Source organism: Suricata suricatta, chromosome 7 (genome assembly GCF_006229205.1).
Source record: "Suricata suricatta isolate VVHF042 chromosome 7, meerkat_22Aug2017_6uvM2_HiC, whole genome shotgun sequence".
NCBI classification, from domain to species: Eukaryota; Metazoa; Chordata; class Mammalia; order Carnivora; family Herpestidae; genus Suricata; species Suricata suricatta.
This window is the reverse complement of record NC_043706.1, coordinates 137,046,219-137,073,459: the sequence shown is the minus strand read 5'-3', so window position 1 is coordinate 137,073,459 and position 27,241 is coordinate 137,046,219. Positions and strand designations below refer to the sequence as shown.

At 41.8% G+C, this 27,241-nt stretch overlaps 1 protein-coding gene across 1 annotated transcript in view; it reads left to right on the top strand.

The window, feature by feature from the left end:
- The first annotated feature begins 3,848 nt into the window (after nucleotides 1–3,848).
- RSPH3 (radial spoke head 3) overlaps nucleotides 3,849–27,241 on the top strand; it is a 25,235-nt gene continuing 1,842 nt past the window's right edge. The window contains 9 exon segments of the mRNA XM_029943261.1: nucleotides 3,849–3,914; nucleotides 4,369–4,790; nucleotides 4,792–4,923; nucleotides 4,925–5,014; nucleotides 9,098–9,185; nucleotides 20,248–20,389; nucleotides 21,927–22,072; nucleotides 23,031–23,234; nucleotides 25,078–25,240. Coding sequence (XP_029799121.1) covers nucleotides 3,849–3,914; nucleotides 4,369–4,790; nucleotides 4,792–4,923; nucleotides 4,925–5,014; nucleotides 9,098–9,185; nucleotides 20,248–20,389; nucleotides 21,927–22,072; nucleotides 23,031–23,234; nucleotides 25,078–25,240 — 1,453 coding nt within the window.

The window sequence follows — 27,241 nt, the reverse complement described above, 5'->3', positions numbered from 1 at the left end:
ATTCTTGGCTCTCCCCCTCCATGGTCCATTCTGCCCTCTCTACTCACTCCTACGAGCACACATATACACAAGTCAACTCTCCCATTAAAAAATCTAAAACTCTGGCTCATCCTGGTTCTTTCTCTTCCTTTACAGCAAATCTCCTTGAGTCACTCTCTCTCTTCCCACTCTCTTTGAAATCTGTAACTGAACTTTCTCCTCCCTAACTCCACCCAGTCACCCTTTGCTCAATTACCAGTGATCTCTAGGTTGCCAGATCCAATGTGCACAGCTTGCTTGACCTACAATTGTGTTAGCCAGCCTTACTCCCTTCTCCTTGAAACACTTTCCTGGGGCGCCTGGGTGGCTCAGTGGGTTAAGTGTCCTACTCCTGGTTTCCGCTCAGGTCATGATCTCATGGATTGTGGGATCAAGCTCTGCACTGAGAGCATGGAGCCTGCTCCAGATTCCCTCTCTCTCCCTCTCCCGCTCCCATGCACTCTCTCTCCCTCTTTCAAAATTAATAAACTTAAAAAAAAAAAAAAAAAAAAGAAACACTTTCTTCACTTGATTCCTGGTGCCCAGACTTTCTGTAATTTCTTCCATCTCTCTGGCCATCTTCTTCCAGTATCCTTTGTTAGTTATTTTTCTTGTTTCCAGTCTCTAACTACATTCAAGGGCTCATCTATCTTCTCTCTACACTCTGCAATCTCATCAAGTCACATGGTTTTAAATACCATCTTTCTAGCCTAAATGTCCATCAACTGACGAATGGATCAAGAAGATGTGATTTATATATACAATGGAATACTACATGGCAATGAGAAAAAATGAAACCTGGCCATTTGTAGCAACATGGATGGAACTTGAGGGTATTATGCTAAGTGGAATAAGTCAGGCAGAGAAAGAGAGATACCATATGTTTTCACGTATATATGGAACAGGCGAAACTTAGCAGAGGACCATGGGGGAGGGGAAGGAGGGAATAGTTGAGATGGAGGGAGGCAAGCCATGAGACTCTTAAAATACTGAGAACAAACTGAGGATGGGGGGAGGGGAAAATGGGTGATGGGTGTGAGGGAGGACACTTGTTGGGATGAACACTGGGTGTTGTATGGAAACCAACTTGACAATAAACTAGATTAAAAATAAATAAATAAATGCTATCTTTCTGCCATTAACCGCAAAATCCCTCTCTATTCTTGACCAATCCCCTGAAGACTCAGACTCCCGTGTCAAACTGTCTGCTCACTATCTCCATTGGATGACTAACATGCTTTCACTAATGTGCCTAAAACTGAACTTCCAATGTTCCCTCCAAAACCTGCTTCTCCCCAGCGTTCCCTGTATCAGTAAACAGACTCCATTCCTGGCATAGCTTCTGCCTAGGACTGAGGAGTACCCTGAAGGAGACAACCCTCCTAGGGGAATAACTGTAAAAGCGGAAACTAAAAACAAAACCAAAAACCACCCAGGCTGTGTGAAGGCCTGGGGAACACCCAAACCAGACAGGACATGAGGGATTGGGATCCCGGGGAGAAAGAAAATACATAGGGATACAGAACTTATCCATTGCTTTTCTCCCGGGGCATTTGCCGAGTTTCAGAGCAGGGCATTTAGGGGCAAGCAGAAAGCAATGGTCTAGAGATGTCAGATCTAGGGAGACAGAAATTAGAGTTGAGAGACGCAGACAGAAGTTGAAGGGACAAGACCCCTGATGAAGGTGGATCACAGAGAAGTAAGCCCGACAATTCACTTGGCTTTCAACCTTAAGGCATTTGCCGAATTCTAAGCTGCAAGGACACTAGAAACAAGAAACAAAGGCGCTGCAAAGAGGCTAAAACAGTTAGGCAGAATTTTCAATAACCTTGCAGAGTTGGGAACACAAAAATGGGACTCAAGGTCCCCCAAAGATGGGGACCTGTTGAACACCCCAGGCTTTCTGCTGAGATTCCTGCTCTGGGAGTAGGGCAAGCCAGAAAGCAATCAGCCCTCCCAAAGCCTGAAGCCTTTTTTTTTTTTTTTTCCAGAAGCAAAGGGCTTTATTACGAATTTAGGCCCAGCCAGCCTAAACTCGGGCTCGAAGACTTCAACAACACACTGGATCCATGTGGAGCGAGCTCTGAAGCCTTGATTAAAGGTCATCTGCTCCCACCCTAATTGGGAGTTAGAACAAAATTACATCGTTTAGAAAAAGAGAACATCAGCCGGAGTCTCTCTGCAATTTTTTCTACACAATCTTCAACATTTAGTCATAAACTTTAGCATGATCTTTAACTCCTTTCTTTCTCTACTGCCCAATACCTTTTTTTTTTCCTTGTGAATTTATTTTTATTGGGATGTAGGGATGGGCTGGGAAATGTGGGTTATGCCCCACCAGGTAAATGTCCAATCTAATCTTCCTGGGGTAACGTCTGGAGCTTTTTCTTGTTCTTGGAGCCCCTGCTCGTGCTGAAAGTAGCCTCGTCAAGCCCACTGCTGAGTGGCTCCTCCTTGGAAAAGAATTCTCCCTTTTTCTTGGGGATGCTCCTATTTCCTCCCTCTTCAGCATCACTAACTGGTTCTTCTTTGGTCTAGTGCCCCATTTCTAATCCATCTGTGTCTACCTTCAAAGTAGATTCAGGATCTCTCTGACCACATCTCACTCTTCCATTGCCTGGTCCCTGATCCAAAACCACTTTCTCAGCCAGGCTTACTGGCTCGGTTTGGTCTCTCTGTTTCTTTTTCCCCCACTGCAGTCCATTCTCAACCAAGCAGCTAGAAGAGAAATGCTTTTTTAAAAAAAAATCAAATTATGTCCCAATAACCAAAACCCTCTGGGGCTTTTAACCTCAGAGTGAAAGTCCATCTTTACGCTGACCTACAAGGCACAAAGACCTGAACTTACTGCCTCCTATGTCATCTCCTGAAGCTCTCCTCCACTCCACCTCTAGCCTCCCTACTCTCACCCCTGATCACACCTGGTTTGTAGGTGCCTAAGAACTCCACAGTGACTGCTTCTTGGAATGGATGCTTCACCTCCTTCACATCTTTATGCAAAGGTTACCTTCTCAGTGAAGTCTTCCCTGACCAATCTAAAATGTCTGGGTGCCCTCCGCTTCTGACACCTCCTGGCCTGCGGTTTCTCCTTAGCTCTTAGAATTATCAAACATATGTATTTACTCACTTAGAGTTCTCCAAAGACCCCTGGAGTTTTTGAGTGAGTCTTTGATCAAGTCATTGTGAATGCGCTTCCCCCAAGACCTTCACCAGTAAAAACACGATCACCCAGGGGCGCCTGGGTGGCTCAGTCAGTTAAGCGTTGGACTTCAGCTCAGGTCATGATTTCACAGTTTGTGGGTTAAAGCTCCACATCGGGCTCTGTGCTGACAGCTAGCTCAGGGCCTGGAGCCTGTCTTCAGATTCTGTCTCCCTCTCTCTCTGACCCTCCCCTGCTCATGCTGTCTCTCCCTAAGATAAAACATTTTTTAAAAATTTAAAAAAAAACACTATCACCCATCAGACAAGATTAAAATGTCACTTTCTCTTGTAATCCTTATCTTCTCATAAGTTACCACAAAATTAAGTGATGAGATCACAAATCTTCACGCGGTGTTTTTACCTCTAGCATTTCCTACACACCTCTATGTTAGGATTATTCACACCATACCTACACTAGCTTTAGATCTTAATCTTCAAAGTACAGGAGGAATTTGTATCTTAATATAATGGCTCATCATTTACCAGACACAGTTCTAAGAATTTTATACTTATCAACACTTTTAATCCTCATGACAAATCCTCAGAGATAAATTCTCTTACCCTCATTTTACAGATCAGGAGAATGAAGCACAAAAGCAATAACTTGCCAGAGGCTGTGAGCCCCGTACATGGCAAAGGCTGCCCTCAAATCGGGACAGCACTTGGCTGAACTGAAGGAGTCAATGCACCTGCAAGTAACTGAGCATTCAGGGATACATGCACTTCGCTTACACGAGCTCTCATGTTTCCCGTTGCTCATACTAAAGCCAAAGCACCTGCATTTCTAAGCGCAGCCCCCACCCCATGATGCTTTGTTCTCCAGAGCCGGGGGCCAGGCAGATGATGATAGAGGACGCCAAAAGAAAGTCTCAACAGAGGACCCACCCCTCTGCCAAAATTAGCCGCCTGAGGGGCAGCCCCTGCAGCTCCGCGCGCCCGAGGGTCGTCTGCGGGGCTAGCAACAGAGCCGCAGGCGAAGGAAGGCGGGAAACGCAGACGCGGCTGCGGAGCGCGGCGGCAGCCCGCCCCGGAGGCGTGGAGGTGGCCGGGCAGGGCGACACCCAGAAGCCCCCGCCCGGCCCCCGCACGTAACAGAGCTGGGAGCGGGTGCCCCGCGTGTGCGATCGTAGGTGAGCAGCTCCAGGTTAGCGGCGCGGCGGGAGCAGAAACAGCCGAGGGCGCCCTTGGAACGAGAGCACTTGGGCCCGGGAGAATGGCGTCGAAAAGCCAGACCCCAAAGTGGGGACGAGAACCGCCGCGGTGCCTGCCAAGACCCTCGGAAACGTCCTGCCCGACTCGCCCGTGAGAGCGCCCCTAACCGGCAGACGCACCTTCCGGGGAGGCGCAGGCGTGGCGAGGCAGGAACCGGAAGTTCCCCGGAGGCCCAGCCTTCCCGCCAAACCCGCCGGCCGGAACTGCCAGGTGGTCCCGCCCCCGGGCGGAACTCCGGGTTGCCAGGCAACCGCTGTGGGCGCCGCTGGCTGGCTCCAGGTTCCCTGGAACCAGCCGGGTGTAGCTCTCACCACCTGTCCCGTCAACCTCCCTTCCCGCCCGCCTTCCTTCTTGCGGCCTCCCTGCGTCGGGGAATCCCTGCCCTTGGCACCACGTACACCTCTCCAGCTCCCAAGACCGCTTAGCGCCCCCCTGCTTGAAAGCCAGTGTCCACGCGAAGCGACCTGGCCCCGGGCTTGGGGCCACACTGACCGACCATGGGCACCTACACCTACACCTACACCAGCCGGCCCCGGGCCCTACCCTGCCAGCGCCGCCGTTACCGGGACAACCTGATGCAGCTGTGAGTGAGCAAGCGGCCCCTGTGTGCTCTCCACCTGCCCCCTTCCCGGGACCGCGGGATTCTGGCCCCTTCGCCCCAGCGACTCTGCCTACGCTGCTCTCCCCACTCCACATCCTTCTCAATAAAACCTCTCCCCTAAAGAACTCTCCCGTGGCGTGGAGGAATGAAGCAAGAAGGGCCCCGGGGGGGGGGGGTCTCCCTTGGTTAACCTTTAGTGATACTGAGTTGCTGGCGTGATCAATAACGTGTACATGAAACCAACTTGTTTCACAACGTTTGAGTCAACTCGTGTTGGCCGGCTATAAGCACCTCACTAGGGGCATTCATGTGCATTTTCGTCCTGAATCCACAGTTCTGTGAAGTTGGTTTTGTAACTGCCATTATGCACCCGAAGAAACGGACAGTGAAAGCCAAGTACAGCTCTTTCCACGCCAGTCTTTGGTCAGGAATTAGGTCATCCTTCCGTGCTCGACCCCAAATTGTATTTTTACATTAATGAGTTGATTTGCAAATATTCAAATATCCATGTGTCTTATTATCCACAATAACGTTTACGGCCCTTTCTAAAGTTTATAGTTCTTTCTACAAGCTTCGAAGTTTGCAACCAGCGGGACTGCCCAGGAACGCAGGCTCCCCGGAGGCTGAAACCTTTGTGTCTTTTGTCCACCTAGGATTGTGCCTGACACACAGGAAGCACTCAAAACAAGTTGTTGAATTAATGATTGAACGTATCAGCTAAATACTCTTGATGCTTATTTCAAACACTGAGTCTAAATTCATAATTTGTCTTATGATGACAAATAAAGACTTTTTTAAAAATAAAAAATGCCTATCATGGGGCACCTGGCTGGCTCAGTCAATGGAGCATGTAACTCTTGATGTCAGGATTGTAGGTTTGAGCCCCATGTTGGAGGTAGAGGTTACTTTAAAAAAAATAATAAAGTCTTTAAAAAAATAAAACAGAAGGAAAGAAAAAATTCTTGTCACTTTAAGGAAACCAGAATGGAAAATTTAAATTTATAGATAGATTACTTATACTGTAAAAGGACCCAACTGAAAAACACTTTCAAAAACACCTTCTGGTGTCCTTAAGTGGCTGCTTACAAATCATTACTATTAAATGACACCAACAATGAAATAAGAATCAATGGTGGTTCATTAGGAATGATTTTTATTTCAGAGCTAGTTGATAGGCAGCTTGTATGACCTTGTTTATATTGAAGCGATCCATTGCTTACAACCTTCAGAAGGAGTGTGTCTGTATGTGCAGGTGCTTGATTTTTCAGTTTAAAATTATCAGTTGTGATTTTCAATTTATAAAATTAATGAATGCTTATTGAAGCAAATGAAAAATACAAAATAAGAATGAAAAGGCAAATTAACTCCTACCCACCTCTATTCCCACTTCCCTTAACAATCTTATATTATTCTTCTATACCTCCGTACTTGAGCATATGTACATCATATGGGATATTTATTTCCAAAATAACCTGTAGTTAGCTTCCCTCCCCGCCTCCTGGCTTTTTACAACCTCTAATTCTGTTTTTTTCCTAATTTCTTTATGTATACATAATACATATTTAATTTTCTAGAAATAGAATACTGTCACCCTGCTTGGGCACATTCTCAGTGCCCCGCCCTCTTCCCCTGTACACTTGCTCTTCCCCTCCTGCATGAGGGTAACCCATGTTAATGACCTTACACGATGTTCCTGGACTCTTCTCCACACTCACATGTTTATGTACAAATACGTAAGTGTACACATACAAGTACACACAGGGGTTTGTCTACTTCATAGCAATAGCAACATATACAATTCCCAACATCTTCCTTTTCTCACTTAATTCTTTCTAGAAAGCCTTCGAGTTATTTTCAGTAGCATGATATGCCCTGATACAGATGTACAATGTGTTACTAAAATTTTCCACTATTGATAGATATTTATTCAGTTTGCTTCAAGTTTGTAACACAAAGAGGAAGGTTTCAATAAACAACTGCATGTGCTGGCCTTTTAATTTCTATGAAGCAGATTCCCAGGATGGGACTGTGAGGTCACGAATATTTTTAACCTGAACAGATGGAAAAAATATGCCTTTCCTTTAGGAATGTTTAAAGGTATCTTTTCCCCTACATCCTCAACCAGCAATAGGTGAGGATTTTTCTTTCTTTTTGACTTTAAGAAAATTTTTTTAATGTTGATTTATTTTTTAGAGACAGAGAGTGAGCAGGGGAAAGGCAGAGAGAGGAGACACAGAGTCTGAAGCAGGCTCCAGGCCCTAAGCTGTCAGCACAGAGCCTGACGCAGGACTCGAACCCACAAATCGCGAGATCATGACCTGAGCTGAAGTCGGCTGCTTAACGGACTGAGCCACCCAGATGCCCCTCTTTTGGGCTTTTGATAGTGTGAAAACAAAACCAAAATGTTTCATTATTAAACTAATTAGCACTAGGAGGTTTTAATCAAGTAAGCATCATGTTTAGATTTTTCTATTTTAAAAGACCACTGGATACAATGTATAGAACAAACTGAGGGAGAAGTATTCCAGATGGTTAAGAGACAGAGAGACTTTTGCAGTAGTCCAGTGGTGGCACTGAGCGATGGGTAGGTTTGCGGAGGAGAATCAACAGGACTTGCTGGATACAGGGAGTGAGGAAGAGAGAAGAGCCGTGGATAACTTCCAGGCTTCTAGATGAAGCCAGCTGGGTGGTCAGTGTACCACATAATGAAACGGAACACTAAAGAAGTAACAGGTTGGAATGGGAGAGTGATAATTAGTTCAATTTTGAGGTCGCTTTTGAGATATCTCAGTGAGATGTTGCTGAGCATTATCAATTGGATATACATTCCTAAAGCTGGGAGGAGAGTTCTGAACTCAGGGTGAAATAAAAGGGGGAGTTTTAGGTATAAGGATTATGAGTGAAGTCTTTTGAGAATGGATATAGTCACCTAAGGCAAGAGAAGGCCGAGCCCTGAGCAATTCCTACAGTACAGGAGGAGCTAGCCAGCACAGGCTGAGAACGAGCAGTTAGAGAAGTCCTAGGAAAAACATCAGAAGACTAAGGCAAGTACCACAGAGGGTAGAAGAGAGAGTGCTTCCGTGGAGGAGTGGCCAGCTGAGCTGAGCACTGCCCAGAGGTCAAGATGAGCAGTGCAACAGGCCTGGCTTGTAAGTAACGTGAAGTCAGGTTATCCAACAGTGGTTGCAATGTGCAATAAAAAAGCAGCTTTCCACCCCTCTCACAATTATTTCTGGTGGAAGACTATTATTGTATAGGTCAATATTTTGTTTCATAGCCATATATAGGATATCATTGTAAAGAACTTTGAATGAGGGGCACCTGGGTGGCTTAGTTGGTTGAGCATCCAACTTTGGCTCAGGTCATGATCTCATAGTTCATGGGTTCGAGCCCTAAGTCAGGCTCTGAGCTGTCAGCACAGAGCCTGGAGCCTGCTTCAGATTCTGTGTCTCCCTTACTCCCTGCCCCTCCCCGACACATGCTCTGTTTCTCAAAAACAAACATTGAAAAAAATTTTTTAATTTAAAAATTAAAACATCACCTGTATATTTTTTACTATTCACTATTGATATTCTGATCCCTCAAATTAAATTTTTATTAACATTTAAAATAATAATCGTTTAAAAATATATCTTTGAGGTTAAAGAACAATGAGAAATTTGACTTATTCTGTGACTCCTTTCAACCCTTGAATCAAACTCTTGTCGGCACTTGAAGGCAGACCCCTTTCCAATGGGCCGTGTTCACATTTGTCAAGTAGCCTCACAGATTTACAGCCTAGATCCACTTACTGGCTAGATAACCTCGGGAACGTTCCTCTCTCGGTCTCCTTCTGTCAAACGGGAATCCTAGTTCCCATCTGGAAGCTTCTTGTGAGCAATAACTAAAATATGTGGAGGGGCTGGCGTATGATAAGCACTCGGGAAGTGTAGTCCTTCGTCACTGACTGTGCCAGAACAAGAATCTATTTTAACATTTTCATCTTAGTCTAAATCTAATTAAAGCTGAGTTGGCTGCGTGCCAACACTCCGCTACAGTACTTACTTGGACTTTGCTGTTTGACAGCCCCGAGGAACCTGTGCATTATGGAAACATCATGTACGACAGAAGGGTGGTCCGGGGCAATACTTACGCTCTGCAGACAAGCGTGCTGGTAAGTACGGTTTGAATATTAACACAGAGCTTCTCAGACGAACTGTGTCAAAGGACCAGTTTATTTTCATTTCTAATTTGCTGAAGACCAAAACTTTTATAAAATAAAATACCGATAGACTACTAGAAAAATGAAATCTAAAAATTAAAAAAGACATGCAAAATCCAAGGCTGCTGGTGATTGCCAGGGGCTGGGGAAGTGGGGGAACAGGGCATTAGTGTTTACTAGGTGCAGACGTTCGTTCTGCAGAATGAAAAGAGTCCTGGGGATGGACGGTGGTGATGGTTGTACGACAGTATGAGTGTACTTAATGCCACTGAATTCTACACTTAAAAATGGCCAAGATGTAAATTCTAAACAATACAAGCCCCAGGATTTTATTAGATTAACTGAACTTTGTAACGCTGCTTTAAAAGTTTGTAAACTTTTTACTCTCAATTTCTGTACCTAAATTTTTACAGACCAAACAGTTCATAGGTGCCAGTCTAACATATTTAGGTATGTTTAAATAATGTCATACTATAATACTATTTTCATTATTTAGCCAAGAATTATTTTCTTTAATTCACTCAATAAATACTTGAGTTTTAGGTCCTGTGCTGAGTGCCTAGGATACAGAGATGATTAGGATGTGGCATGGTATTAAGAGCGGTTATTTTGTGGCATGGAAATGAAATAAGTTAACCTGTAAACACTGTATGATATATATGCGCCAAACATCACATGGCATTACGTGGAATATTAGACACTCTGAAGCATATACACCAAAACTATGTATGTTGCAGCTATGCCCCAGGTCTACTGCATTAAAACCTTCAAGCGTTGGACACAGGAATGTGCATTATCAGTAACTTCCCTAGGCAGTCCTGGGACAGCCAATTCAGGGACCAACATTTGAAAACAACAGCCCAAATATGCAATACGGATATGTGTTACAGAATCTTGTGGCCGTGGGAATGAACACTGGCACATCTAGAAGTAAAGAATCACCATTTTTTAAGTATTTAATTAATATTTTGATGATGTGATATACTTTTTTTTCTTAGTGCTTTAGTCAGTTATTCAACAGTTTAACTTAAGAAGTCTATATGCAGACTTCCAGTTCCAGACGGGCAGGAAAGCACCAATCCCTTCCTGCTCCTCCTCCTTACAACTGAAAAAGCCCTGGACGCAGCACAAGAAGCAGACACAGGCAGACTCTAGAAATGGAAAGAGGCAAGGGCCCTGGCTGGGGTCCTCAGGCTTTGAGCGGCACAGTGGTGAGTCCCCCAAGCCTTCTTTTTGCTTCCTGCATATCCCGTTCAGGGCCTTAGAGGAGCCTGCAACCCCGCACCACCAACAGGCGCAGGCCCGCCCGGCTCTCCGGAAGGCCGGGAAAGGGTAACCCGGCAGAGCAGCCCTCCGGCAAACCCCAGGGAAAAACCGTCCTGCCCTCCGGGGGGAGTCAGCGAGCCTGAGCTGGGCAGCTGGACCTCCAGCCCCGCGCTTGAACAAACGTAATCCGTGCTCTGATTCCCTCACTGAGGTGGTGTCGACAAGGGTGGAGCAGGAAGCCCAACGCCCACCCCTCCCCAGAGGCCCGGAGGTGGGAAGAAATGGTACAGGTTGGTGCCCAAGGTTGCTGGAGTGAAGGCAGCAGAGCCACAAGGAAGCTGAATTTTCAGTCCTGGTCTGTCAGCAACAGCAGAGCAGCTGGCACGAGGCAGTGCTGCTCCGAGACTCGCTGCTCCGAGCGGAGAGCCCTGCTCCCCGGCACCCCAGCGCTGGTGGCGGCGTCACAGCAGGGAGCTGACCTCCCACCCCGCACTGGGCGCCAGGAAGGTGATCCAAGGTGGCCCTCTGCTTTCCCCTGGGGCCGGCAGGGGGCTGACCGCCCGTCTCCACCCACGCCTTCATGCTAAAATGGAAAAGCATGACTTCCTGCTAAACAGATTAAATAAGATCCAGAGTCTCACATCATAATATCCAAAATTTCCAGGATACAATAAAAAAAAATCATCACTCATCATATGAAGAACCAGGGCAGTCACAACTTGAAGGAGGAAAATCAGTCCATTAACGACAACGCCAAGACGACTCAGCTGTAGGAACTGCCTGACGAAGATTTTAAAGCAACCATCAAAAGTGCTTCAGTCAAAAGTGGATAATTATGACCATTCTTAAAACAAATGAAAAACAGACAATATGAGCAAAGAAATAGAAGATCGGCAAATGAACCAAATGGAAAATATAGAACTGAAATATACAATAACCAAAGTTAAAACCTCATAGGACAGACTCATCAGAGATGAGGGAACAATTAGTGAGTTCAAAGTCAAATCGATGGAAATTACCCAGTTAGAACAACAGGTAGAAAATAGACCCCACACACGTACGCACCTTACCGCTGAGGAACAATAACAAAATATCTAACATTCATGTTATCTCAGTCTCAGAGAGGAGAAAAGGCACGGAACTGAAAAAATAGTTGAAGAATATTCTACAACTTTGGCAAAAGGTAAAAACCTACAGTAGATCTGAAAAGTTGGTTGAACCCCAAGCAGGAAAAACCTAAAGAAATTCACACCAAGACACATCAAAATCAAACTCAAGACTAAAATCAAAGTATCTTGAAAGCAGTTATAGATACATGATAAATTACCAGAAAGGGCAATTATTTGAATAACAGTGTGTTCCTCATTTGAAACCATGGAGCGAGAAAAAAGTGGCACAGTATTTTCCAAGTCCAGAAAGAAAAGGACTATCGAGCCCTAATTATAACCCAATAATAACATTCTTCAGGAATGAAGAGGAAATTGAGTCATTCTTAGATGAAGGAAACCTAAGAGGATTTGTCCCCAGCAGACCTACCTTAAAGAATAGCTAAAGGTGGGGCACCTGGGTGGCTCTGTCGGTTAAGCATCTGACTTCAGCTCAAGTCATGATCTCACGGTTCGTGGGTTCAAGCCCTGTGGTCGGGCTCTGTGCTGACAGCTCAGAGCCTGGAGCCTGCTTCCGATTCTGTGTCTCCCTCTCTCTCTGCCCCTCCCCCACTCACACTCTGTCTCTCAAAAATAAATAAACATTAAAAAAGAAGAAAAAAAATAGCTAAGGAATCTCTCCAAGTAAAAAGGAAATGATAACAGAAGGAAGCTTGGAACTTCAGAAAGGAAGATAGAACAGTGGATAGGGGAAAATAGGGGGAAATAAAATAAATTGCCTTTCTCTTGGTTTTTAAAAATTGTGTTTGATGGCTGAAGCAAAATTATAACATCATCTGATGTGGTGCTTTATGTATGCAAAATATTTAGGATTATAAAAATTATTTTATTTTGCTTATATTTTAAAAGTAAGGAAAATAAGCATATCTAAATGAAAAGAAGGTTTCTGCCTTTCACTTGAGTGGTGCATTGTTAATAGTAAATGTTGACTGTGATCAGGTACGTAGTACATTATAAAACCTGGAGCAACTACTTTTTAAAAACTATGGAAAGCTATATAGTCAAAAGTATTACAGGGCGTCTGGGTGGCTCAGTCAGTTGAGCATCCGACTTTGGCTCAGGTCATGATCTCACAGTTTGTGGGTTCGAGCCCTGCATCAGGCTCTGTGCTGACAGCTCAGAGCCTGCAGCCTGCTTCCAATTCTGTGTGTCTTTCTCTCTCTGCCCCTCCCCTGCTCAGGTTCTGTCTGTCTCTCAAAAATAAATAAATGTTAAAAAAATTTTTTTAAGTATTACAGATAAAAAGGAATTTTACAAAATGTTCAAGTAATTCACAGGAAGGAAATAGAAAGAAAACAGAAAAATGAAAAAGAGAAAGCCAAAAGTAAAATAGCAGACAGCCCTGACATGGCAATGGTTGCTTTCAATGTAAATAGTCCAGGGGCACCTGGGATTGAGTCAGTTAAGCTTCTGGACCTGGATTTCGGCTCCGTTCATGATCTCACGGTCATGAGATCAGGCTCTGCACTGGGCATGGAGCATGCTTAAGGTTAAAGATTCATATTCTCTCTCTCTGTCTCCTTCCCCCTCCCCCCTCCCTCCCTCTTTCTCTGCCTCTCCTCTGCGTGCTCATTCTCTCAATCAATCAATCAATCGATGTAAATGGTCCAAAGAAGCCATTTAAAAGACAGATAATAGGCAGAGTAGATAAAAAACATGACCCAACTGAATTGTGTACAAGAAACTCATTTCAATTATAGTGATGTAGGTAGGTCCAAAGTAAACGGATGGGGAAAGATACACAAATCAAACCTTAATTTTGAAGAAGCAGTTGTGGCTATGTAAATAACAGATAAAGTAGAGCTAAGAAAACCAGTACTACCAGGGCCGAAGAAGGACACTACATAATGGTAAAAGGTCACAGTATACCGAGAAGGTCGAGCAGGCTTCGGTGTGGGTGCAGCAACAGAGCTTCAAAGTACGGGAAGCAAAAACTGATAAAACTGAAAGGAGGACATTTTAGAAACATTTTAGAAAAACTGAAATCCACAATTTTAGCTGGGGACTTCTTCAACGTCCTTCTCTCGATAGTCAGCCAGGACGTAGAGCTACACAACACCATCAACCGGTAACTTACAGCTGGCCTTTGTACAGCACTTCACCTGGCGACAGCAGAGTGCATGGTTTTGCAGCGCCTGTGGAGCACTGGCCAAGACAGCGTATTCTGGGTCACAAGACAAACCCCGGTGTGTTTAGGACGTTCGAAATCATACAGAGCATAATACTCTTACGATAATGGAACAATGTCTCTTTCAAAATTTCAAACTAGAAATCAACAGTAGAAAATAACAGGAAAATTTTCAGACACTTCAAAATTAAGCAGCATGCTTCCAGATAATCCATAGTGGGTGTATGAAGGGAATTGTGAAAGACTACTTAGAACTGAATGAAAATACAACAAATCAAAATTTGCATCCAAAAGAGTTCAGAGAGGGAAAAAAGGAAAGACCTCAAATCCAGAATCTATGTTCCTACCTCAATAAATAGGAGAAAGGGGAACCTGGGTTCCAAACTTCAGCTCAGGTCATGATCTCATGGTTTATGTGTTTGAGCTCCGTGTCGGGCTTAGTGCTGACAGCTCAGAGTCTATAGCCTGCTTCGGATTCTGTGTCTCCCTCTCTCTCTGCCCGTATGCCCCCTTGCTCTCTGTCTCTCTCTCTGTCAAAAATAAACATAAAAAAAAGTAATAATAAATAAATAGGAGAAAGATGAGCAAAATAAACCCAAAGCAAGCAGAAGGAAGAAAATAATAACAGTAAAGGCAGAAATTAGTTATATTAAAAACAAAAACAATAGAGAAAATCAATAAAGCCAAAGCTTAGTTCTTTGAAAAAAAAATCCATAAAATTGATCACTTATGGCAAGACTATAAAACAAAAAGGAGAGAAAGAAGACACAAATAGCAAATATCAGAATGACTGTCAGGAGCTATGACCACAGATCCTGCAACCATGGAAAGAATAAAGGCCATTTCTTGTCTCTGAAAAGAACAATAAAATTGATAAATCTCTAGCAAGACCAACAAAGAAAGTAAAAGAGAAGAAACAAATAGCAAATATTAGGGGTATAACTATAGATTCTGGATCTATTATTAAAAGAGTAAAAGGATAAAATTGAAATACTACAAACAAATCTAGATGTATAATTCAGCAAAATAAATGAAATGGACAAATTCTCCAAACTACAAACTATCAAAATTCACCTGAACTGAAATATTCTGAATTGTCCTATAACTATTAAAGAGATTAAATTTCTAACTTAAAGGCTTTCAGAAAAGAAATATCCAGGCCCATATGGTTTCACTAGAAAATTCTACCAGACATTCCTCATTCTACCAAAAAAAAAAAAATGCTTCATTGATTTTACACAATTTATACAATTTCACACATTCTCTTCCAGAAAATAAAAGAGGAAGAAACATTTAGGGCAATCAGCATTACTCTGATGCCCAAATCAGACAAAGACACTAAAAACAAAACTATAAACCAATAACTGTCATGAATGTAGATGCAAAATTTCTCAAAATATTAGCAAATATAATCCAGCAATATATAAAAAGATCATATGCCATGACTAAGCAGGATTTATTCCAGAAATGCAAGGATGTTCCAACATTTGTAAATCAATGTAATCCACCATATCATACAGGTTAAAGAAGAAAAAAATCCCATGATCATATTTATTGATGCAGAACAAGTATTTAACAGAATTTGGTGCTCATTCATGATAAACACAGCAAATTAAGAATTGAGGGAAATTTTTTCAACTTTATGAAAAGCATCCACAAGATATCTATAAATTACCTATCATACCTGATGATAAAAAATTGAATGCTTTCCCTCTTAGATTGGGAAAAAAGACAAGGGTGTCCACCCTCACTACTCTTATTCAGCATAGTACTGGAACTTCTATCCAGTACTAGACCCGATAAGAAAGAAAGAAGTAAAATGGTCCCAAATTGCATATGACATTATTACATACATAGAAATCTCAATGAGGAGCGCCTGAGTGGCTCAGTCGCTTAAGCATCCAACTTCAGCTCAGGTCATGATCTCGCAGTTCATGAGTTCAAGCCCCGCATTAGGCTCTGTGCTGACAGCTCAGAGCCTGGAACCTGCTTTGGATTCTGTGTCTCCCTCTCTCTCTGCACCTCTCCTGCTCGTGCTTTGTGTCTCCTCTCTCTCAAAAATAAATAAACCTTTTTTTAAAAGATTAAAACAAAATTTTAAAAAATAAAAAATAAAAAAAAATCTCAATGAATCTACCAACAAAAAAGCCCTAGAACTAATAAATGGGTTGAGTAACATCACAGGTACAAGGTCAACACTCAGAAATCAGTCATATTTCTGTACATAGAAATATAAGTCTAGAAAGGAACACATGAAAAATAAAATTTTAAACACAATACCATTGACAATCACTTCAAAATACTTGTAATACCTAGGTATAAATCTAACAGAACATATACAGGATCTATAAGGTAAAAATTATAAAATGCTGATGAAAGAAATCGAGGCCATCTAAAGAAATGGAGAAGTGCAGCACATGGCTGGCCTGGAAGACTCACCACGTAAAGATGTTAGTTCTCCGCAAATTGATCTATAAGTATAATACGATTTCTATCAGAATTTCAGCAAGATTTATGTAGACCTAGACAAGCTTATTTTAGAATTTGAAAAAGAAGAATAAAGTGGTAGGAATCACTCTACCCAAGGTTAGGACTTATCCTATATGATATTAGTAATTGTATTGAGACAAGGAAGTGGATGAATAGGTAAGTGAACCAATGAAGCGGAATAGAAAACTCAAATATACAAGCACAAATAACTAATTTTTGACAAAGGGATAAAGAAGTTCCGTAGTGGAAAGACAGCCTTTTCAACAAACAGTGCTGGAGCAATTGGACATCCATAGACAAAAAAACTACATGAACTGCAACCTAAATAATACACCGTAGACAGAAATTAATTCAGATGGATCATGGATTTAAATGTAAAACTTTCAGGAGAAACACTTCAGAATCTAGGGCTAAGCAGAGAGTTCTTAGGTATAATACTCAAGATACAATTCAGAGAAGAAAGCGTGGTAAATTGGACTTAATCAAAGTTTAAAACTTATGTGGGGCGCCTGGGTGGTGCAGTCACTTAAGCGTCTGACTTGGGCTCCGCTCATGGTCTCCCGGTTTGTGAGTGCGAGCCCCGTATCAGGCTCTGTGCTGACAGCTCTGAGCCTGGAGTCTGTTTCGGATTCAGATTCTGTGTCTCCCGCTCTTTCTCTCTGCGCCTCCCCAGCTTGTGCTCTCTCTCTTTCCCCCAAAAACAAATAAATAAACTTTTTTAAAAACTTAAAAACTTTTGTGGTGTGAAAAACCATGTAAAAGGATAAAAACACAAGCTACAAACTGGCAGAAAGCATTTGCAAACCACATATCCAGCAAAGGTCTTAAATTTGGAGTATATAAAGAATTCTCGGAACTCAGATTAAAATAATAATCATCCAGGGGTGCCTGGGTAGCTCAGTTAGTTGAGAATCCAACTTCAGCTCAGGTCATGATCTCACAGTTTGTGAGTTCGAGCCCTGCATTGGGCTCTGTGCTGAGAGCTCAGAGCTCTGAGCCTGGAGCTACTTCAGATTCTGTGTCTCCCTTCCTGGCCCTCCTCTACTCACACTCTGCCTCTTTCTCTCTCAAAAATAAATAAACATTAAAATCATCATCATCATCATCATCGAGTGAGAAAATAGCCAAAAGATATGAGAAGATATTTCAGCAAAGAAAAGATAAGCACATTTTTAAAAACAACACTATATTAACTATTAAGGAAATACAAATTACAGCTATAATGAAAAAAACCACACATGTGTTAGAAAGGCTGGAATTGAAAAGCTGAAACGTTGAAGTAGTGGTAGTAACAAGTGTCTGTGAGGATGTGGAGCACTTGGAGCTCTCCTACATTGTTGATGGAAATGTAAAATAGTACGTCCGCTCCAGAAAATTGTTCAGTAGCTACTTCTAAAAACTAACAAGCTCTTGCTGTTTGACTCCACAATTTCTCTCAGTTGGTTAAACGTCCGACTTCACTCCAGGTCATGATCTCACGGTTCGTGGGGTTGTGCCCTACATAGGCTGTCCGTTGTCAGCACAGAGCCTGCTTCAGATCCTCTGTCTCCCACCCCCCCCTTCCCTGCTGGTTCTCTCTAACCAAACAAACAAACAAACAAACAAAACTTTAAAAAATTTAACCTGTACATGAACATTCATAGCTTTATACATAATAGCCAAAAACCAAAACCACATCCTAAGCGTCTTTGAATAGCTAACCGGCTAAAGAAACCTGGCACTTAAGGCAGTTAGGTACTACTCGGTACTCGGTAACAAAAAAGGAAGTACTGATACATGTACAACCCGGATGGATGTCCAGGACATTTTGCTTAGTCAATCTCCTAAAGTTACAAACTGTATGATTCCTTACATGTAACATTCTCAAATAGACAAAACTATAGAGATGGAGAACAGATTGGTAGTTGCCAGGGCATAGGAATAAATGTAGGACTTCAGAACTATAAAGGAACACCCAGGAGAGCCCCTTTGTGGCAATAAGATAGATCCGTCTGTTGATTCGGTGATAGTTACATAAATCTGTATTTGGGATAAAGCCGCATAGAACTATATACACAGATATAAACACAAATCAGTGCATGTGAAATTTGTGAAAACTGAATAAGATCTGTTAATATTTTACCAGTGTTAGTTTTCTGATTTTGATGTTGTGCTGAAATTATCTAAATTATATATTGCAGGAAGCTGAGTGAGGGATACAAAGGACTCTACTCTTTTTGCAATCTTTGGCAAATTATTTCAAAATAAAACTATTTTTAAAAAGTTCTTTTTTATTTTTTTCCCATAATATTTTATTGTCAAATTGTTTTCCATACAACACCCCGTGCTCTTCCAAAAGTTCTTTTTTTAAAAATATTTTTACTAGATTATGGAACAGTTAAGTAGGGTAATGTATTTCTAAAATGAACTTATTGCATTTATCTTATCCCAAATCTTTCCAGAGCTGACATTAATAGTTCAGTTCCATTAAAAAAATAGAAATAAGTCAAGCATGATATTTAGAATAAGGTAGAGTGTATACACAGGAAAATTTCACTGGATGATCCCAATAATAATACTATGATATTAGTAATTATATTAGAAAATTGGAGGTATAGGTGATTTTTTCTTCCTTTTTTAATGAAATATGGTTATTTTATAATAAAAGGAAATGGTAACCGCATAGAGGAAGAGCTTTTCTATATCAGGCATTGTGTTAGTCTTGTTGCATTATCTGATATGTTCCCTGCAACAAAAACTGTAAATAGATATTATTGGTATTCCTATTATACAGAGAAAACAGGATATCTGAAAACTTGGGTTGTCAGTCTGAGCTTTACTAATCCTAGTGATTAATAAACTGAGGAGTTGGAATCTGAACTGCAGAGACCAATGCTCTTCTTCCCACTAATGCACAAACGGGGAAAGTTTATGATAGTGTTAAGTTAGGAAAAACCATATAAAATGTCTGATTATCACAACTTCAAAGACCTCTATTCATTTAAATGACAATAGTCATTGTGTTAGGAAAATGGGATTATGGGACATTTTCTTTTTAAAATTTTTAATGTTATTACATTGTTATTTCAATTAAAATGTTTTTACAATTCTAATTTTAAATATTAAAAATTTCTTCATGCAAAGTACTTTCATATTTCCCCTTTCCCCATATTTACCTTGAGGTAAGACAGGTTAGCTAAAGGAGGTGACCACAGGGGTGCCTGGGTGGCTCAGTCGGTTAAGTGTCCGACTTTGGCTGAAGTCATGATCTCATGGTTCATGAGTTCAAGCCCCATGTTGGGCTCTGTGCTGACAGCTCACAGCCTGGAGCCTGCTTCTGATTCTGTGTCTCCCTCTCTCTCTGCCCCTCCCCTACCTGTACCATGTCTCCCTCTCTCTCTCTAAATATAAGTAAACATTTAAAAAAATTTTAATGTATTCATATCATACTTATAGATTTGAAATCAAGGACCTCCAAATATTGCAGAGCTACTGTGAATAATTATATTCTTAATGTCTTAGTCACCTGTTGTTTTGTGCCCTTGGACAGGCTTTGTTTGGACTAAGGATGTTTTCTTTGTGAGCTAATTTTTTTTTAAGGAAAATTTATCTAAATGAAATTCAGATTAAAAAAAAAATCCTAGTGCTTTCCAATCCCTTAACTGCTGAGTAGTTAAATAGTATACGAGGTTATTAAGAATCCAAGAAATCCATGGTAAAAATGCTGGAATGAGGAAAACCCACTTATTAGATAGGATTCTGCCACCATTTACTCCAGTTAGCAGTCCTACTTTGAAGTTACTTGTGTGCTTCATCAGATAACTTTATAATTACCTGACAAAGTTCAAAGAGAATTTTAATCATTAAATCAGGAAGCATTGTGTGACAGATACTTTTATGCTATCCAGGGATCACTTCTGCAATGGCAGTCCTACATGCTTTGAGAAAGATTTTCTAACTTATAGAAACCTTTTCTGTCACTCAGCCTGGGCAGCCTGATCCAATAGAGATTCAGAGACAACAGCAGGCGAAGCGGAGGGCTCTGGCCAAAAAACGAGCCCAAGAACAGCTCAGACCACGAACACCCGAGCCTGTGGAAGGCAGAAAACACGTGGATGTGCAGACAGGTATGTGACCATGCCGTTGGCCTCATGCCTCCTTGGTTTGCCCAGTTTTCCAGGTCCATTCATTTTTTTTTTTGGCTTTTCCATTATTTACGTATGTGTTACACTATGCAGTACTGCCCTAGTCACAGGGCAGTAGGAGCCCATTCACAAATTCATAGACTATATCGGGTATGAGATGGGTTAGAAAAGAATTTGATGACCAAATTAATTCAGTCTTAGCCCTTTTCACATGCTTGTTTCTCAAACTGTGATTATTTGTCACTTTTTCATTTTATAGCCCAGCATGAACCACAGCTGGCCCTACAGGAGAAGAGAGCAGTGTGGTTCTGTCTTGGCATTTTGTCTGTCTTTTAAGAGGAGTGAACTCATCCAGATCTGAGTCCTCGTACTCTCTCACCCTTGTCTTTTCTGTTCTTTCCTTTTAATCTCCTTTCACTACACATATTCCCCAGGGCCACACAGGCCCCAACTGGCCAGTGTCAGGCTTTCCCGCTTGTCTGACTGTTCTGAGCCGAGGGGGCTTACGGGGACCTAGAGGCCCTAGCTGTGGTGTTGTTGGAATCTTGGTAATCGGACAATACTTGGTGTTTGCCTTAGACTGATCTAACTATTAAGGATTCACCTTGTGCCTTGCCAAGACGATGCGTGGCTTTCTCAGTTATTTCTCGGTAGTTAGGGCAAAGGGAAGAGAACCATTCCATGCCTTTTCCCCCTACGTTAGGGCCAAGTCTAGAATGAGGATATGTCTGTAATTAGCTAATGTAGTTGTAAATCTGTAAGAGCTAAATTTCCGTGTTTCTTTATGCCACTCAGATCTGGATGAGTTCACTTCTCTACAAGAGCAGCCACCTTGTGCTGGGTTTTCCTACCTCCCATTAACTATTCCAGCCTCTGCCTGTGTATCTCCTTTCTTTATTATTAAAAGGACTCCTTGTGATGGATAATTATGATCCCTCTTACAGATAAAGAAACTAAGGCTCTACGAAGATGTAACTTGACTAGGTCCTATGCTCAACAGCCGACTCCAGTTCTCAGGTTCTTTGTACAATAACCACACTGTCCTTGCCTCCCGTAAATTATTCCTCAGGTGAAATTCGTTTTCATGTATCTGTTTATAAACTTTAGCGTAGAGGGAACTTCAAGTAAGATAGTGACATGGCGCATAACTTTTTAAATATCCAGGAATGGTCATGTCTTTACACATTTACTCTCTTAGAAATCAGTTACACAGATGGATTATTAACTTTACATCCCCAATTATACTTTGCATCTTCCAAACATCTAGGCTTCGTGTTCTTTACTTCTGTTTTCAAGTACAAAGCTCAGTGCTTTCTCAACATTCAATTAATGTCCTAACCTGACTCTTCGGCCATCCAAATACGTAAAAATGCTTGGTACAATATGGAATTTAATCCCACATTTGAGCACTTCTTTTCCGATCCATTGAATTCTGTTTTGAAGGAGCTAAAGTTTCGATACACACATATGCTTGAAGTAGACCAAGATTTCAAACTCAATGTATATGGTATTCTCTTAGAAATATACCTTGAAGAAATTGCTGACCGCATAATAGAAGTCGATATGGAATGCCAAACAGATGCATTTTTGGACAGACCATCAACACCACTCTTTATTCCTGCCAAAACTGGCAAAGATGTGGCCACCCAAATACTAGAAGGAGAGGTATAGTACATTATCTGGACTTCCCTCTATCTTCTTTATTAAGATTAAGCTAGGTTTAGGTAAAAGCTTACAGACCACTTCATAATCAGAAAGATTCTGCTTCGTGGATTTCTTTTCAAATGTACTTATGACAGTTTTATCCTGAAATACCATATTCTGATTTCCCCTCTTTCCTGATTGGAAATAAAAATCATTAGGTATATTTTTAGAATATCTGCACTTTGATTTTTGTGTGTTTGCATACTTGATTGATGTCTGAATACAAGGTAAATTTGTACCAAATAAAGAAAAATAGTATCTCTAATATAAGAGGTCCCTGTTAGTTGCTTGTAAATTACATCATTTTCATTAAGATAATCTCTCTATGTTAGGAAAAAAACTAAAATAATTTCATTTTCATGTCAATGTAGAATGCATAATAAGCCAGTTTATGAAATGGGAAAAGCCATGCTTATGTGCATAATGACTTGAGTGAGATTTAAGACTTGGAGGAACTTGAAAGAACTTCCATTGAAATTGGGAAATAAAATAAGTCTTCACAAACTACATCAAAGGGTATATTTGCCTCTAAACCGTGGAGAGGAATCACCAAAATACCCTTTATTCCTGTTCCTTAGTTCTTCAAAGTGTTAGTGAAAACAAACCGGCAAAAAAGAAGAAATATACGAATAGTTCTTTCAGGTTTCAGAGTTTGATCTTAAAATTGTTGAGTATCAGGCGTTCATTTTGATGACTACGTAGGTCTTTATATAATTTTGACTCAAAATGAGTTTTGCCTGTAAACGAAATGCTGATTCTGTGAGCCCCGCAGGACGGTGTTGAGTGTTGGAAACCCTTAAGCAAAGCACCATCACGGTATCTAGCACATAGCAGATCTTACTACTTCTCTGGATATTGTTTCTTTGAGAATTTGGTTAATGATTAAAATTTTAAAATTGCTTTGTTTTGTGTGTTTAAGCTCTTTGACTTTGATCTTGAAGTTAAACCAATGTTAGAAGTTCTGGTGGGAAAGACCATTGAGCAGTCCCTTTTGGAAGTCATGGAGGAAGAAGAGTTGGCTAACCTGCGGGCCAGTCAGTGTGCATATGAAGAGTTACGCAACGTTGAACTTGCTGAAGTTCAGCGACTTGAAGAGCAAGAGAGACGACACAGAGAAGAAAAAGTACACATTCTAGTTTTCTTTCTTAGACAGTCTTCGGCTAGTTAGCAGATAGGTTCTGAATCACGCGTGGTATGTCATAGAGCTAAACATCTTTGCAAATATGGTAGAAAAGAGTTTGTTGCTCAGTTTTCTCCTATAGATAACAGATCTTTTATGCACAAAATCACCTTCTTTAATACCGGCTTACATATATGTACCTAAATAGAGTTCTCAAAAGTTTCTTAATCTAATTTTAATTACATTTGTAGTTACATTTAATTTCATTTGTAATTACATATGTCCCAACTGAAAGGCACCCCTACATATCAAGATTCCTAGCAAAGGAAATGTATTTGTTTTGCTATTATCCAGTGGCAGAAAAGTGGAAGGGAAAAGTGGACTAGATTGGGGATGGGTGGGGTGGAGAAGCAGACTCTCAGGATAGAATTCTAGATCTTTTTTCGCAGTGTCCGGGCCCTTCTCTATACCCTACGGATTCTCCAGAACTTCTTTGTAGAATATTGCTTTACGTTACAGTTTTTAGAACTTTTAATAAGAAAAGTTCTAGAATCTAGGTTTTTTTTCTGTTTTTTATTTATTTTTGAGAGACAGAGACAGGGTGAGTGGGGGAGGGTCAGAGAGAGAGGGAGACACAGAATCCGAGACAGGCTCCAGGCTTGAGCTAAATGTCAGCACAGAGCCCGACGCAGGGCTCAAACCCGTGAACCGTGAGATCATGACCTGAGCCAAAGTTGGATGCTCAATGGAGTGAGTCACCCAGGTGCCCCTAGAATCTAGTTTTTAAAATATGCCAATGACCTTCAGTTAGGAAACACCAGGCTCAATAATCTGAGTTTTTCTGGATCTGGCAATAATTGTCGCCCTCTGTTGGACACCAAATGGATAAGTTATGTAGGAGTGCATAAATACCTAAAAGTTCAAATCATTTCCGAGAGTCTCACTTACAGCACAGAATAGCTTAGTTGTTGGGATATTCTACTCAATACCTAATTAAGTGGACTTTCAGTTTTTTCTCCAAAATGAATAATTAATTGTATAAAGGGCATAGGGCTTATGGTAGAGATCATGCAAATGAAGACCATTTGTTTACAAGTGTAATATGACAGCAGCAGGATTAGCTTTGTTGAAATAATCAATGAAATGCTTATCAAAGAAAACTTCTTGTTTATTTACTATTAGGAAGTATACTATGAAAATAATGAAGAATACAAATCATCTAAATTCATATTTGCTTAAACTCTGAAAATAGACTTAATAAAAAAACTACATTAATGTTCCCGCTTTCACACGGGAGTAGAGTAGATGTGCATTAGCTCTGCAAATATCCTGTGGTCTACAAGAAGCAGTAATAAAAAAGGTTTATAATTTTCAGAACTTTATGAATTCAAAGAATCATTACAAAGGAGACAACTGGTCAGCCCACGTGCTTTAACTGAGGATGGCTGAGCAACTCTAATTTTCATATTGGTGGTTTATTATAATACTAATTACTAACAGTAGTTATTTGTTATTCTTTGTTATCACCCATACAATCAACCGTGCACCTCCTGAAATTCTTTTACTTAAAAGTAGGTCAGTAGATGAATTTCACCTGAAGCGCCAACTCTTTTTTGAATTCGCTTTTTGAAATTCACTAAAACCTTGATGAAAATGTGAACCATTAATAGCTTCCCTGCGGTTCCTTTTTGATACAAGTCCGGATTCCACTTCTCGAGCTGGGTAGACGCAGCGCGGTGGGGGGAGAAGGGCTCCGTAACCTTGGCCGCGTGTCCTGTGCGTGCAGGAGGGCCAGGGGGAGGACGACTGGGCTCCGTAACCGTGACCCCGTGTCCTGTGCGTGCAGGAGCGCCGGAAGCAGCAGCAGTGGGAGGTGGTGTGCCAGCACACCGAGACAGCTCAGAAAGTGGCGGCGCGCGCGTTCGCACAGCGGTACCTGTCCGACCTCCTCCCCTCGGTGTTCAGCAGCCTCCGTGACAGCGGCTACTTCTACGACCCCGTTGAAAGAGGTCAGTGGAGGCGTTGTCACATCGCTCTGCTACAGCCAGCCCCCTCTTAATGCTTCCCAGGAATCCCGTGCCCATTTCTATTTTGAATTGGAATCTTTGAAACAAACTTTGAAAGTCAATTAGAGTGGTTTTAAGTAGGTACTGTTACTAATGAGAGGTGTGCTCTACAGATCTGGACTTGCCTTTACTGAGATGTGCACTGGGCAGTAGGAAGAAATACGACTTGATGCCAGAACCTTGAGTTTGGGCCCCAGTTTCAACATCAGTCAGCTATGTGACCTTCAATTTCCTCACGGGGGAAGTGAGGATTATTTCGGAGCCGTATGTCACAATATGTGCACAACATGAGATGTATAAAGAATGAGTGTCAGTACTTGCTGTTTCTCAGCTGACTTCCTGTTCCACTCAAGAAGCCCTTAAAGTCATCGTTCAGCTAGGTGTTTACACCATCCCAGCGCCTGCATTAGGTGTGGGAGAGAAAACGATGACCTGCACCTGTCAGCTCTCCGCGCACCCCTCCCGGCGCGCCCCCCTCAGCTCGTCAGGCCAAATGAACATTTTCTCACGGATGCCCTCCTTCCTCAGCTTCAAAAGCATTTAAATCCACAGAATGTGTACAGGTCCTATTTCAAATGGCTAATAGCATCTGGGAGCAGAGTTTAGTGATATTAATCTTCACTGACTACAAATTCAATTCAGTACACATACAGAAGAGGTCAGATTACAGACAAATAGTATTAGTTTATCTTTATATTGTACTTTGCCACTTCTGTAGTGTTTTTCATACATAGTAGCATTGATGCCAGTAACGCTGGGGGGTAGATAGGGCAGATTAATTCCCATTTCTCAGAAGTAGAAACTGAAGCCCAGAGAAGTTCAATGCCTTCTCCCGCACAGGCAGGGAAGCTGTTAGGCCTGGGACTCTGACCCCAGGCCCCGTGCTCGTTCTGCACTTGGTTGCCACCTCCCTGGGGCCTCCTAGATCTCTGCTCTTAGAGGCTGGCAACCTTTCTCCCCTCATTAATTGCTAAAACTAGTCATTTACAGATCATTTAGAAGCTTGCAAATGAGATCCGTGCCTCAGATTAAAAAATCATTTCTAGTAGTGAATATAACACTCTATTACACTCTCTATTGCCACCCCATTGAGAAGTTACAGATGCTGCCCCCCCAAGAAAGCTGTTTTGAAACATTAAAATGTATATTATAATGGATCATATTTTTTTAAAGGCTCACACAGTCAATTTCCATTTCAGTTTGAACAAATTTATCACTATGGAAGCACCTAGTTTCTGACCTGTTTGCTTCCAGGTGGCCTGGTCTTCAGATGCGCTCTGACCCTTATCCCCTGACTCGTGGTCAGCTCCCCATGGGCCTCGGGCTTCAGATGGGAGCATTCTCTCTGTCATCTTGGTTCAATCCCAGATCTGTGTTGTATGTGGATTGGAGTTCTGCTCCCAGACACACATCTTCCTCCTGACTCCTAGACCCGCCTCCTGCCCACCCCCCATCCCCCCCACCCCCACCCCTGCTTCCTCTACCTCAGATTGTACCTATGCAGTCAGCTCCAGAGGCTTGGACTCCAAGGAAGTCTTCATAGGTTTTTTTTGTTTTGTTTTTTTGTTTTTTAAGTAGTTTATTGTCAAATTGGTTTCCACACAACACCCAGTGCTCTTCCCCACAAGTGCCCTCCTCCATCACCACCACCTCTTTCTCCGCTCCCCATTCAACCCTCAGTTCGTTTTCAGTATTCAGTAGTCTCTCAAGTTTGGCGTCCCTCTCTCTCCCCAACTCTCTTTCCCTCTTCCCCTTCCCCTGGTCCTCCATTAGTTTTCTCCTGTTCTCCTGTTAGACCTATGAGTGCAAACATACAGTATCTGTCCTTCTCTGCCTGACTTATTTCACTTAGCATGACTCCCTCTAGGACCATCCACTTTCCTACAAATGGCCAGATTTCATTCTTTCTCATTGTCATGTAATACTCCATTGTATATATATATA